At 39.4% G+C, this 14565-nt stretch overlaps 1 protein-coding gene across 6 annotated transcripts in view; it reads left to right on the plus strand.

The window, feature by feature from the left end:
• rgs19 (regulator of G protein signaling 19) overlaps positions 1-8407 on the plus strand; it is a 27848-nt gene extending 19441 nt beyond the window's left edge. For 5 of the 6 annotated variants that reach the window (XM_028010939.1, XM_028010940.1, XM_028010943.1 and 2 more), the window contains 4 exons: positions 1598-1773; positions 4119-4208; positions 5401-5635; positions 7998-8407. In XM_028010939.1, the coding sequence (XP_027866740.1) occupies positions 1598-1773; positions 4119-4208; positions 5401-5635; positions 7998-8186 (690 nt within the window). In that variant the 3' untranslated portion in view covers positions 8187-8407. The remainder of the gene's footprint in view (positions 1-1597; positions 1774-4118; positions 4209-5400; positions 5636-7997) is intronic. The other variant, XM_028010938.1, reaches the window with a different exon arrangement.
• The last annotated feature ends 6158 nt before the right edge of the window (positions 8408-14565 follow it).

The following is a 14565-nucleotide window of genomic DNA, read 5'->3' on the forward strand; positions in this document are numbered from 1 at the left end:
TAGACTCCCGTTGCCAACATCTTTTATCTGTCTGTGTGTTGCCCTCACTTATCACTGCATCTTTCCCCTTCCAGTCACTAGTGCTTGAGTTGAAAATGAGGGAAACAAACATACAATTAGCTGTTGTTCATAATAATATTATTTTAGTGCTGTTTTGGTCTAAACCCAAAGTTATTGTAGATTAGCAGCTTCGCATTGTTTCAGACCTTTTAAAGGAGGTTAAACTGCAAAGAAGTCTCCAAAGCAAGGCTTTCTAAACTTTTCTTCGCTCAAACAGCATTAGCTGCTGGGCAGGGATTCCTTTTGCAAACCCGCAGATAATGGTACAAACTGTAAAGAAACATAAACTTTAAGAATGGGGTTGTTTTTCTCATTTTTACTCATGATTCATAATTATTATGTATTACATTCAGTTAGCCAATGGGACAACAGTATGGTACGGTTAAGGCAGAGCTACTGGCGTCACACAAAATGTAACTGTTTGCTACAATCACAAGACTTGCTAGTCACATTTGTCATTGCACTAGTATGACGCAACATTACCGTTTAGGTTTAACCCTACTGGATGTGGAAACGCTCTCCTGGATACTCCTGCAGTACCGCTCAGTGGAATTTAGTTAAATGAAATATAACCTGTCTGACAGATCTCCCCAATCGGAAGAAATTCTAGAACAGAAAAACAGTTCTAGTTATTGCAAAAAAATATTTAAAAAATGTGTGGAACTAATACTTTTTGCAAGCACATGAAGACGACCTGCAAGAAAAGCCATGCTTCGCTCCATCGTTCACCAGATTGTCATGGGGGTTCCCCAGGTTTCCCAGGTCAGAGGGGACACTCCCAGGGGGAGTCTGTTGAAACTGTGGCCTCTGACTCTTATCCTGGCTTATTTAGACTTTACAGAGAACTGCATTAATGACCACTGAAGATCAGGGCTTGAACAGAATCATATCATCTGTAAACAAATGAGCCGAAGAAAATAAAGTGGAGGTTTCCTAATGAGACACTCTGCTGTTCACACCTCCCCCAAGAAATCCTGACCATGAAACCACAAGTAGTCACCGATATGCCATTTCTTGTTGCAAAAGCAGCTCAATGGGGTCATGGCAGGGTGATTAACTGACAGAACAGGACAGGAAAGACTGATTTATGTAGCACTTTGTAACTTTATACACCTTTTTTTCACAGATTCAGCAAAGGTGCTGATGTCGTTGTCATTTAGACAACTATAACTAATAGCCTCCCGTATGTTCCACTCACTATTCAGTTTTTGACTTTTATGGGTGTAGTCTGAGCTTTAGCTTTTTTTGATTTGTCTGTTGCTTCTTCTTTATGCACACTGAACCTCTACTTACAACCACCATCACAAAACGCAAATAGTTTTTCTTTCTAGGTCTGCTTTGATCAGTAGTATGCGCATCAATGATCTCCAGTTGAATGATTTTGAAAACTTGAAGTGAAATTTGCTGAAGATTTGTTTTAAAAATACAATTGAACAACTTTTAGTTGAGTTCATGTTTAGACTTTAGTCAGCTCAACGCTGAAGTGTTGCTACTGTAACAGAAGTGAGCGTTACATTGGGTCTCCGTCTCTGTGCAGTACACAGGTCCGATTCCAGCCGAGCAGGAGGGCGGTGAGCTGGCCATGGGCGGAGGTCGCAGCGAGACCTCAGCTCTGAGCGGGGCAGGAGAGGCCCGGGGTTTGACCACTACCCAGAATTCCCAGCGGCCCAGTGCCTGCTGCTTCTGCTGGTGCTGCTGCTGCAGCTGTTCATGGTAAGAAATGAGCAGGCACACACACACGCCCACACACCCGCGCACACACAGAAACCAACATGTGCTTCTGTCATAAAACACTGAGGTAGGAGAGAGAAGCATGGATCCTGTTATCTCAGCTTCAAGTCAAGAATGGAAACTGCTTAATCACTGGTGAAATGAGCTCATTAGCAGCGTGTCTGTAACTTTAGCAGGATTTGTCAGCAGAATCAAGAATCTGCTTACAAGCTGTTTAAAAAGTTCTTAACAAGAAACGTAACTGTCAGACTTCAGAGAAACTGATTCAGAGGTTTATATTCAGATCAGATTTTCATAATGCATTTGTTGCAAATGCAAAACAAAGACTTTGTGAACTTGCACATTTATTTTAAGAGGTGCACTGACTGTAGCTTTCTAGTCCAGTTCCCGTTTTGAACTTTCTAAGTACTAGAATTACTGGCATGCAGATTTATAGTAGCATGATAGCGTAGCAATAAAAAAGAAGAAAACATCAACAATTATTCTCTGCTTGTCTCAAAGCAAGCTGATCCTTTGAAGGAAAAACCTTTTGTGTTACAAAGCTGTAAATTGAGGAGCAAGCAGACCCTCAAAAATCCACCCATCCATCAGACAAATGTCAACACTTCAGCAAGCATTGCACCGTTCAAAAAACCTTAACACTCTCTAACTGGCCTCCAAAATAAAACACAAACTTGCAAATTACTTTATGATAAAAGGTTTTTTTTGCACAATTTATGTATTTATTTAATTGCAACATCAATTCCCTACAGAGTGCCTTATTTCCACTAACTTTAGAGGTAACCACTTTAAGTTGGTTGAATCAGATGTGGCTTTGCTGCATTGCAACATGGTCTAGAAAACAGCGATTGTTTCCTGAGTCCTTCTTGAGATGATTTCATCTGGTCTTCATCTGCTTTAATCTCTACTGGCATCAGAAACTTACGGAAAGGAAGTCAAGTTGACTGAAATGGTTATTCGGTGACATATAATAGAGATGTTATCTGTAGGAGGCTCTGGTTGTTGGTTTGCTCTTTTATTTTGTCTCTCTCCCTTCGCATCGTAAATGAACCCTAGTAGAAAAACAACTAATGTAAATTATAACCTATTTGTTTGAGATTGGGAAGTAGATTACATCTGACGTTTTATGTTTATACAGATAGGTAGCGTGCAAACATAACTGACCCATTGTCTTATATAGTTGCACAGCATACTGAGCCATATAGATCACAATACGAGCAGTGCTAACATTAGCATACAAAGCAAACTGGGCAAACAGAGCTAACACGAGCACAAGCAGCTAGCTGAGATCATGTAAAAATATTATGAACTTTAATACTCACTATTTACTGATCCGTCTTTTAGCCTCTGAGCCAAGCACTGAACTGGCACACAGGTTGGAAAAGCATTGAGTGGATAGGTTTTGTTTGAGTAGATAGCGAACATTTGGTAGCTTTTCGGTCATAAACCAGTCCATGATGGGCTTGACTTTCGGTCCTCTGCTTGCATGTTATTACATGTTTCTAAAGCCTCTTTCATAAAACCCTTCAAGGTAGATAAAGATGCCTCTTGTCATACTTTGTGAAATCATAGATGTGGAAAGTGAGTTGGAAGTTTTCAGGTATTTTCTCGACCAACAGCAGCGTCTTTACACTGAGTTTGAAAAGAATGTTCTGGGGAGGCATCCTGATGCAGGTTTTAGGCAAAGTGATACCACATCACACCTCTTGTCATGTTGGGAGGTCTGCGACAGAAAAGTTTGGTAAAAAATTTTTTGCTTTAGTTCTGGTACTATATAAATCCTGATGAGAATTGTCTTTCAGTAGCGAAGCAGAAATAATTTAGTTTTCATTTCCAATGTGATCATTACTGACCAAAGAGGACAACTAGGTTGCTTTATGTTAGTTTCTCTTCTATAATAAGTTTTCTCTTGATCTTCTATGATGTACTAACAGTACATTTTGAAACCACACCTATTTCATTATAAAGACAAATAGTTGATGAAAATTTGATCCAGCAGTCAGACAGTAGCCATGCAGTGATTATGGCTCAGTAGTTCCCAAAGGTACACAAATTATTTATAGCTCACTCTCAATTACACACAGCCACACACAGTGAGAGTAAAGACACTTGTAACTACTGCCGTTAACATAACTGTGGCTGATGCCGTCATTAAAAGGGATAATACAACATTGTGTGTGACTGTACATGTGTTTATAGTTCTACAAGCAATTACATCTGTGTAAGCTGTGGTTGAGGGTGTGTGTGTGTGTGTGTGTGTGTGTGTGTGTGTGTGTGTGTGGGTGTGTGTGTGTGTTTCCTGCCTGAAAGCAGTTTTATCATGTCAGTCTCACCGTCAGGAGTGAAGAGGAGAGACGGAAGAGAAGGAGGAAGAGAATATCACAGGACACCAAGATAGACACCAAACTTGAAACCTGGTGAGAGTGCATTACATATAAAAACTGATTTTGTTCAACTCACTTTTTTTGTTTCTTTTTGTATGACACCGTGGAAAAGCATCAGTGGGAGTTTTCGTAGTTTTGAAGAACAAAGAAAATACAGAACTTCTCAGTTTTAGAAGAAGTTGAAAAATCCCTGAGTTTCTGCTGCCTTGCAACTGTTGCCAACACATGACTTCCTGTATTACAGCTCTGATTCTGAATGAGCATTTTAGGCGTTGATGCTCACTAATATAACAGTAAATGTTAGTAAAGACGTACGCTGCGCTAGAATGACTGCTAAGAAACTGTGATTCTCAAATCTTTTTTACTTCCGACGCCAAAACATAGATGTAGAACAAGTTCAAGGCTATAAATCCTGCAACATTTATAGAAAAGCAAGAAAACAGACAAAACAATTACCAGTTTCTATGACTAGTTTTGTCATGTCAAATAATAAAAATGTTCAGGAAGTAATTTATAAAGCAGCATAAAAGGAAATCCTGAATCTACACAAGAGAATATCGGTAATTAACATTTTAATGAGGGCATCTCTTCTTCTCTCACCTTATGTAGTTTCTATTGAATTATAATATAAATAATCCCAAAATTATGAAAATCTTTACTCTTTAGATTTTCACCAAGTCTCCTTTGGAGGGTGAGAGAATGTACCATTACTTCAGTCTTATGCATATAACTCTTGTTTTGTTGCATCATCACTGAGGACTAAAAAATAACAAATAAATCACTAAAGGCCAAATTTGACAGATTTGTGGTGCTGCATGTGAATATCTGATAAATTGCCATTTTGACCTGTAACACTTCAAAGTTATTTCATTAGATGATAATCTCCATCAAACTGCAGGGCAGCTATTATCTGCACAATTTCCTTTTATTTTTCTTAACATGCATAAATCTAGATGCAGTATCTGAATATTCTTTCTGTGGATGTGTAAGTCAAGCTGTTTGTCTTGATAAAGTGTTGGTGTGTTGAAAGTGCAGCTGTTAATGACACAATATGAGTTTTAATTGTTTCTAATTTCTCCCTCTGTTTTGTTCTGTTAACTCTTAATTCCATGACCTCATTGTATTTCACAAAGACTCCCTGCGGTACCAAAAACATTACTTAAAAAAAAACATTTAATCTATTTAAACCGAAACAAACAGATATTTTCCACTCTTCGTCCCACAGTCCCAAGCCCTCGGTGGAGGAGATCCGGATGTGGTCTCAGTCATTCGACAAGCTGATGAGGAACCCCGCAGGTCGGAACGCTTTCCGGGAGTTCCTGCGGACCGAGTACAGCGAGGAGAACATGTTGTTCTGGCTGGCCTGCGAAGACCTCAAACAAGAAATCAACAAGAGTGCCATAGAAGAAAAAGCTCGGTCCATCTACGAAGACTATATTTCTATATTATCGCCAAAAGAGGTAAAGTTTCTTCTAACGACCTGAAAAACTCCAAAAGGTTCAAAGAGTTTAAGAGTTGCTGTGTCACCAAACTGAACGGCAGTAATGGGAACTCCTGAAACACTCTGCTGCTTCACACGTCCAGGCTTTGATGTGCCAGATGTTCTGCACATGCTCAGTGCTCTCAGTGCTGATTGACCCAGTGAATATTGGTTGTTGGATGAAGAGATGTCCCTTCTGTTCAGTGGAGGCCTGGGAGGAGGGTGGCTTTCTTCACTTCAACACATTTGTACTGTGTGTTTGCGTGTGTGTGTGTGTTAGGCCTTTCAAGTTAAGAAATGCTATTTTTCCAGCAAACTTTGTTTCGAGGACACATAATGCCTTATGGGGCCCAAAGCCTGGGTCCCATCAGAAGAAGTTGTGTTTTACGGTAAGAGTCGAAGTTAGACTTTAGAAATAACTGAAAAATGAATTAAAGTAAATGCATAGTCCATACGAATATAGACAGACAGACGTGTGTGTGTGTGTGCGTGTGCGTGTGTGCGTGTGCGTGTGCGTGTGTGTGTGTGTGTGTGTGTGTGTGTGTGTGTGTGTGTGTGTGTGTGTGTGAGCCCGGGGGTTCTCTTGTCTGGTTCCGTCAATCGGCTCGTCACAATGTGTTGACATGTCCGTGTGTACATGTATGACACCGCGTGTGTTTGTACAGTGTGTTTACAGGAAGCTATAAATTGCTGCTCTCATCACCTTCAGGCTCTAAAACCTTTTTATAGAGACACACACACACAAACACACGCATACCAACATACACTAAAATAGAGAGGCATCCAGCCATGCGAGTTTGGCACAGAAGATGCATGCCAGGCTGTCTGTCTGCACATCTGACCTTGGTACGATGCCTATCTCTCTATTTGTGGGTTGTGTGTGTGTGTGTGTGTGTGTGTGTGTGTGTGTGTGTGTGTGTGTGTGTGTGTTAGAGGGACACATAGTCTTCCCTAAATAAGAGCAGAGGGAAAGCATAAGAGAAAGCTTGTCTTTCTATAAATATCTGGTGCTGCCTAGAGGGCTTCTGTGTGTGTGTGTGTGTGTGTGTGTGTGTGTGTGTGTGTGTGTGTTTGTGTGTGTTTCAGGCCTTCTCACTGTACTTCTGCCTCTATGAGAGCTGATTAATGATAAAACATCTGAGTGAGCACAAAATGTCAGCCTATAGGGTCAACTGTTGCTGGATAAAAACAGGGACATGAAGACGTTTTTCTCTCTTCCAGATTTTCTTCTGCTTTTATTGAGCTTCCAAACATAAATTAAAAGTTAAAATTAGACAGGAATAACCATAGTAAATGCTGAATGCAGATTTTATATAATTTATTCTAAACCAACCTGAGTTGCTCTAAATTCATCAGATTGGATGGTTTGCATGCATGAACACATTTTTGCTTTTTGAGAGGTTTTAGCCTACTTCGTGTTGCCAGACGGGTGCAATTTTAGTGACCTATTGATTCTGCTATGAGGCAGAAAAGAAACAAGAATTCTGGAAGCGGGAAAATATTTTTTTTTACAACCTTATTTTTTTTATCATTTATTTTTGCACATTTAAGAAAGGAAGATTGGAAAAAGCGAGGCGTTTTTAATCACTGTTTTTATTATTCTGCGTTTCTGGATAATTTAATAAAATGACAGGAATACAATTATAAAATCTGACCATCAGTTGAATAAGAACAACACAGCTGTCTTTAGGTTTCTTCTAGACTCTTCCAGTCTCGTTACAGTAAATCCCCACATAATCACAATTCAGTATCTAAAATATTGGCGCTAATATCTAAATTATTAGCACAAAAAAATATTTTGCAAATTTATTTATTTTAATTTGCAGATTTTAAAAATATCTAAAATATTTTTTAAGAAAGCAGCTTTGGAAGCTGAAGCTCAGCTCAATGCTGCTTGACTTTCTATTGTCCGGTTCTGGCAAAGCAGCCAATCCAGGAGCACCATTAATTTTCCTTGCTGTTGATTGGCTGTAGCCCAAGAGCTGAGATGAAGATCGTAGATATTAGCTTCAGTGGTAGCGCTGAGACGGTTTCCACTGAACATGTTAAGGTATATTTGGTGTTTTATAAATCAAAACAGGCATTTTAAACGATTTAAAGTCAGTCTCAAGTAACTGTGGGTTTTAGCTAACAGTAAGAGGTGCAAAGCTGAGAGAACATGTTCTGTACACATACAGAACATGTCAGCATGTGGGCAAAACACATTTAGTGGATACGGTCAGTGCAATATTAAACAATCATGTTTTTCTCATCTTATTACTGTAAATTGTTTGGAACAGATGGGTTTTTTTGTACGATCTTTAATGACATCTTTTGTCGTCTTTGTTTGCTCTGAACTGAAGGTTAGTCTGGATGCCCGGGTTCGAGAGGTGATCAACAGGAAGATGCAGGACCCCACGCCTCACACGTTTGAAGACGCCCAGCTGCAGATCTACACGCTGATGCACAGGGACTCCTACCCACGATTCCTCTCCTCCAATATTTACAAGACCCTGGTTCTGGGCAGGTCCCGCACCTCCTCAGAGTGCTAGTCCTCCCCCCCGAAGCCCTTCGTCTGCCTCCATGCTGCCTCGTGTTCCTCGGACAGGAGCGTTTCACCTCCTCTGTCACAAACTCCTCTGTTCAAATCACGTATTCTTTGAATCACTGCCAAGACGTCCTTCCCTTCTCATCTCCACCATCACCTTCCGGTCATTTTCAGGCCTTGAAAATTGAAATTAATTTGAATAAAACAAATGTTCTGCACATCCAAGTGAAGGAAAGTAGAATCAGTTAACATTTATTGCCAGAAATATTCAAGTTCAATGATCCTCACTTGTGTTTACAGGTCAAGCCCATCCATGAAGGCAGATTTAGTTTCTTCCTCTTTCTGTTCCTTTTTTTTTTCTGCTCTCCACCTCAGCTGTAAGCAGCCGGAGAAGGACGTGTTCCTGGATATTTAAGTATTTATGAGTTAGGACAGGGGTGGGCAACTCCAGGCCTGGAGGGCCGGTCTCCTGCAACTTTTAGATGCATCTCCACTTCAACACACCTGAGTCAAATAATGAGGTCATTAGCAGGACTCTGGAGAACTTGACTGCACTTAGGAGGTGATTCAGCTATTGGATTCAAGTGTGTTGGACCAGGGAGACATCTAAGAGTTGCAGGACACCGGCCCTCGAGGACCAGGATTGCCCACCCCTGAGTTAGGATCTACTGTTATGTGGAGATGTACTTGACTACTTTGTGAGAGTCTGATGCATTTCAAGAGGAAAACCGTTCGTCTGTGCCATGAACCTCTGGTGGATTCGTCCTTCCTCACACACTCCAGCCACCGTAACGAGCCAATCAGAGGAGGACGTCCCAGACTTTCAACCTGCAGCCACCTCTTCCTGACGAAGGATGGAAAGCTGAAAGGAAAAGACGGATGCTGAATCATTCCCCCGTTCTTTCTGTCGTTTTTCCTCGTTCAACTGGAATAACAGGGTGCTCGCTCCATCTCCCACTAAAACAAAAAACCCACAACGTTTTCTGAATCAATCGTTTCCCACCTGCCATAAACAGACGGATGAAGGAAGGACGACATTCCTTCCAACTACTGATTTACAAAAAGACGACGAGTCTATTTTTTAAGAGAAAACTCTATATGAAACAATTTTATTATATATATATATATATTTTTTTTTTTTTCATTTTATTTCTCCTACTGAATCCCTCACCTGAATGATATTTTTTGCAAGCGGAGGAGAGTTCCTCTGAAACTGTACTGATCTCCACCCAACACACACACACACACACACACACCACAGCAATAAAACACTGGAGTCCAGACAACAGTCACACACTGATCATATTTGAGTCACTCTGCATACAGGGATTGTTCAGAAATCATGAGTTAATTCACTAAATAATTCCCAGTGATGAAGAAAACCCCGAGGAGTTAAAGAGGAGAAAAACAGAAGTCTGCTCTGAGCGTTTCCTGTTTCCCTCTCAGGGACGGTCAGTCTCTAAACTCAGGTTTTCCTGCTGGAGCTGTGAGTGTGTTACCGTTGAAATGGAAGCGAAGGCAGCAGATGATCGCTTGACTCATATTCCTCACAAGACCAAAACCAACTTCCTGAACGGTTTTCAGGAACAGCAGAGTTTAGTTTGAAGCTGGCAGCAAAACGGTCTGGTTTTTAAAGAAAGCCTGTTTTTAAGCTTTATTGATTAATTCATCCCATATATGATCAAAAGTTTGATCATATGATTAGTGTTGAAATAATCTCTTCTTGTGTTTTATTTTTTATGAATCCTAACTTTGCACATTAACTATTGAGCTTTTCAGGCCATCTTATACACATGAAAAAATTAGACACGGAGCAGAGGTGTCCAAAGTGCGGCCCGAGGTCATATGTGGCCCCTGGGATGATTTGGTGTGGCCCCCAAATATAATTCAAAAATTACATTAGTTTGGCTGCTGACTTGTGTATGTGGTTGATGCAAATTGAGACTTTTTGCTTTGAATTAGGGCAAAATCATTAGAAATAAATTAAAATCTTCCAATGTGGGAAAATGTTTGATGAAATAGAAAATATTCATCTTTTTACAACCATGCTTTTTGCAGTCTCTTTGACTTTATAGGAAATAGGAACACATTTATGTAGTGACTTGGTTCCCTAAAATCTGCTTTTAATTGATTAAACTTATCAATTAATATGGCAAAATTTGATCTAAGACTAAAATCATTTTTTTGTCCCACTGAAGCTGAAAAAATGCACAAATTGGAAGTTTTCTTTATTTATTGTAGGTTTAGGTTATTGTTGAGCAGGAAAAAAGGTCATAAAATAAATTTTTTAAAATTGTTTTAAAAATTCCATATTTTTTTGACTCAAGTGATTTTGGTCAATGTGACAAAACATTTGGACGCCCCTGACATGGAGGCTAAATCTATCTGCAGCCTGATATTATGGCAGGTTTGTGATATAAAAATGATGTGCTTATTTAGTGTTGCAGTGTTTAATGAAAACAACTTAAAGTCTAATTTCTTTCCAAACCTGGTCTCAAAATTCAGTGTGGTGGCCTCGAGGAATAACATCTTCCTGTCTCAATTTAGTTGCATTTATATTAAAGAAAAATTTGTTTTGTTTTTTTTTTTTTCTTTTGTCAAGCAGATGCTAGGTTAAGTAGATTGTAGTTATGAGTGTAATTTGTCAAAAAAATTAAATAACTCCAACTGTTAGATGGCAGAAAGGTTCTTCCAGTACAATCCTCAGTGTGTATAGAAGAAGCATCAAGAGGCATTACTGGGACACACACCAGTTTGGTTCAGACTGGGAAGGTTTCAGGCTAATTAGCTGCAGAAATCCACATCTTTTCTGTGTCTTTTCTAGAAAAGTGGCCAGTTTATTGTGCAACCTTTGGTGGATAACATTACTGCAGCCTAAAAATCTCACAGATGTGAACAATAACCCTCGTGTAGATCTAATTAGCCAAAAACAAACAAGGATGATTAAATGTTCTGCACTTTAAAAATCCCCCAAAAATCAAAACATACCTTCAGAACAGTCCCAGTAAGCATAGTAATTCAAATATTTATACACACCTCCACACATTCATACGCACACACACTCACCAGGGTGGCCTACCTGGGCACTGCTGCTGCTGACCTCTGTAACCTCTCACCTTTGACCACGCCACTGTCTGATGCCCACTTGCACGCCTGCTCCTGATTGGCTGCAGGCGGGCTGATCTGTGGTTGGTCAGTTCAGAAAGAAGGGTGGGAGATAAAATCCCAGGTGCAGAAAAAAAAAAAAAAAAATTCACGAAAAAGAGCTGATAAAAAAACATACAGAGATGAAAACAAGGTAACTATTGTATGAGATGGTATGCATAACCCCGGTGCTTCTTGGGAAATGTAGTGTGAGGAGAACAAACGTTTGTAGGTGCCTGTAACGGCAGACGGACCATTTAAATATTAAAAAAGAGAGCTACCTGAGTCTTTTACCAGGTTGGTCACTCAGAATGCATTTACCTTAGTATTGTTAATGTTATTTATTTTATATTTTGTTAAAACTGTGATTTAATTGTACAGATATAAATGGAAACCCTTGAGCATCCAGTGAGTAGCGGTGTCATTTGTTCTGCGTTGGTGTTTTTAATAAAACAGAAACATTTCAATCTGATTATTTAGAACAAACATAAAATACTCTGGTCTCCAACGAAGAAGACGTTTTGGTTTTACTGGTCATGCTGGTCAGATTCCTTCTCAGTTTTTATTACGGCTTTTTCAAGGAAAGGATGAATTCATTGTGTTTCTAAAAGTGATGCAGCAGTTAAAGCACAACATCACTGAACATTATCTGATCCAAACGGAGAAGTGTGGAAACGGCCTGGACATCACACTAAAACCTGTCCAGAAAAGTTCTTTGTGAGATTTTTTATTTTTTAAATGAAGTTTGCAATACAAGTAGACACAACTTCACTCTACAGTTTAATTGTATAGAGTAGGTTTGATAGAAAGTGACTCAAATCCTGTTCTTATAACTGAGAATACATTTATTTAACTGTGCCTAAAATAATATGAAAACAGGATGCCATTATTTTAGTAAAGCAAACATGCAAAATCAATTTAAATGTAAAAAAAAATTGGGCAACTTTATTTGCCTGAATTAGTTTTGTCTTATTGGCCCATCAGTATTTTTGATTCAAGAATTTTGTCCCACATGACAAAAAGTTTGGAAGCCATGTTCTACTGGATTAAAGGGCAGCGGTTGATTTAATGTGGATATTCTTTTTCAGGTATTTTTGGTGATTTTGCTGTTGCCATGCTGTTGCCGCTGTTGCCACAGCGGCGCTGTTGGGAAAAATGTTGCTTTGCAGCAAGAAGGTTCTGGATTGCAGGCTCTCCCTGTGCATGATTGCGTTCTCTCCTGGTACTCCTGTTTCCTCCAATGAACAAAAACCTTTTTGGGAAAGAATAACGAACACTAGAATTCCCAGCATCCCCAAACGCAACCCTATTAAACCTGTGTTGACTGCATAAAAGATGGCTGCTTTCCAGAAAGCAACCAGCTTAAATTCACGTTACCAGTTCTGACAAGATGAATTAGGCCAGAAGCAAATCTAAAACTGGTCTCTGAGGTTTCCAGCAGAGAAAAAACACTGCAGTCCATTTCCTGAGGTGACATTTCAGTGAGTCGTGTTTGAAGTGAAAGTGAACATGAACTGAGCAGAGTTAGCAGTGTTTATACTGCTAACACTGCGCTCCTGAAGGAAACCAGCACATACCTTCTTTCACACAACCTATCAAACTGTCATTTTGCAGCTTGTGTGCCTGTTTTCTTTCCCACAGTTCACTGTAACCTGAGCTGCTATTGTTTGGGATTTCTCAAGTGTGTGTCACACATACACAAATGTCCAAACATCATGCATGCATGTATGGAGTAGCAGCAAAATGGCTGGATAAGACATCAAAATACTAGAGGCAGATTTTGTTTGTCTTCAATAAGTAGTAAAAACTTTGCAGCTGATATCTTAGGAATAAAACCTAAAGCTTTAATTTCTGCTCATGCAAACTGATCAGATCATCTGAGCTCATTAGCAGAGGTCCTGGAGGAGCGCAGGTACGGAAGGTGGATGAGTTTAAAGGGACAGTGCTTTTTAAAGCCAACTTTTATACCCCATGTTATAATATGATTCCCTCATGTTTTCATGCATGTTTGACAAATCCTTTAATCTCCCATAGCAACCATTTGGGGTGCCTAAAAGCTAGTTTACGCACTACACCTAAGAGCATTAATGAACAGCTGCAAAAAGCTGTGATGACATGCTGGAAAGAGCAGGAGTTTCTTAAAGAGACAGATACCCAATTTTAAGGTGTCAAATTTGTTTTAAGTTATATTTGATATGTGGCGCCTTTTAAAACAACTGAAGGTAACATATCGTACTTGACTGTGCTGTAAAAAGCCAATATATGCCTGGAAAATACAAAATACAACCTCTGGGCTGATACTGATGTCAAAACGATCTTATCTGCCTCTACAAAGGCCTGAAAACCTGCCACCATCTCAATTTGGTCCGCCATGAAACAGACGCGCACTATTTAGTCAACTCACTTTTGTCAATTTAGCGACTATGTTACTATATTTAGTGACACAAAAAATCGGTATGGGACAGAATCGGAATCAGCAGGTCAGGCGTGAAGAGGCCGGGTGGAGAGGATGGAGAAAAAGAGTGACAGCTGGTGATCTTTGACAGAAAGATGGCTGAAAAGGAAAAGGTGAAACCCAGAGCCGTTGGTGTCAAAATCACACACTGATGCAATATTGGCCCTCTAGTGGTATTTTCATGCAAATGGCTGATCTATTCAGTCATTTCATTACCAGTGGCTGGAAGGCTTTACGTTTTCAAATCTGTGAAGGCTTTTCTCAACTGCTCTACTGTTTAGAAAAAAATATTACAATTACCTTCACTGAGTTACTCATCTGCCACTTTACAGTAAGATTAACTTTATAAACAGTTAATAACCTGTTATTATTGCCTCTAAAGAAGGACTTTTTGTTATGTGGACCAAAAGCTTCAGCTCAAAAGTACACACCGTGTAAAGAAATATTTCAAAAACTACTTTTCTTTGACCTACTCAACAATAAGTTGAGCATGAACTGTTTTAAATAAATAAATAACTAACGTGGTCGGATTGATTTGTAGGAACAGGATCATAGATTCAAAACTTCTAATGGTTTTTCTGTGCATCTGCTTTCCTTGCTAAATTAATGGAATCCAGTTTGCTTCTTATTTTGGGAGAGAACTGACAAAATGTTTGATTTGATTAAGTCAATACCTGATACCTTATTACCAACTTTAATCAGTAGTAATGGGGCAGCATTTATGCTAAATAAATGCAATAAGCTAAGAACAAGCTGAAGCTGTTTGGGGTGATGCCATGGAAAA

The sequence above is a fragment of the Xiphophorus couchianus genome, chromosome 24 (genome assembly GCF_001444195.1).
Source record: "Xiphophorus couchianus chromosome 24, X_couchianus-1.0, whole genome shotgun sequence".
Taxonomy (NCBI): Eukaryota; Metazoa; Chordata; class Actinopteri; order Cyprinodontiformes; family Poeciliidae; genus Xiphophorus; species Xiphophorus couchianus.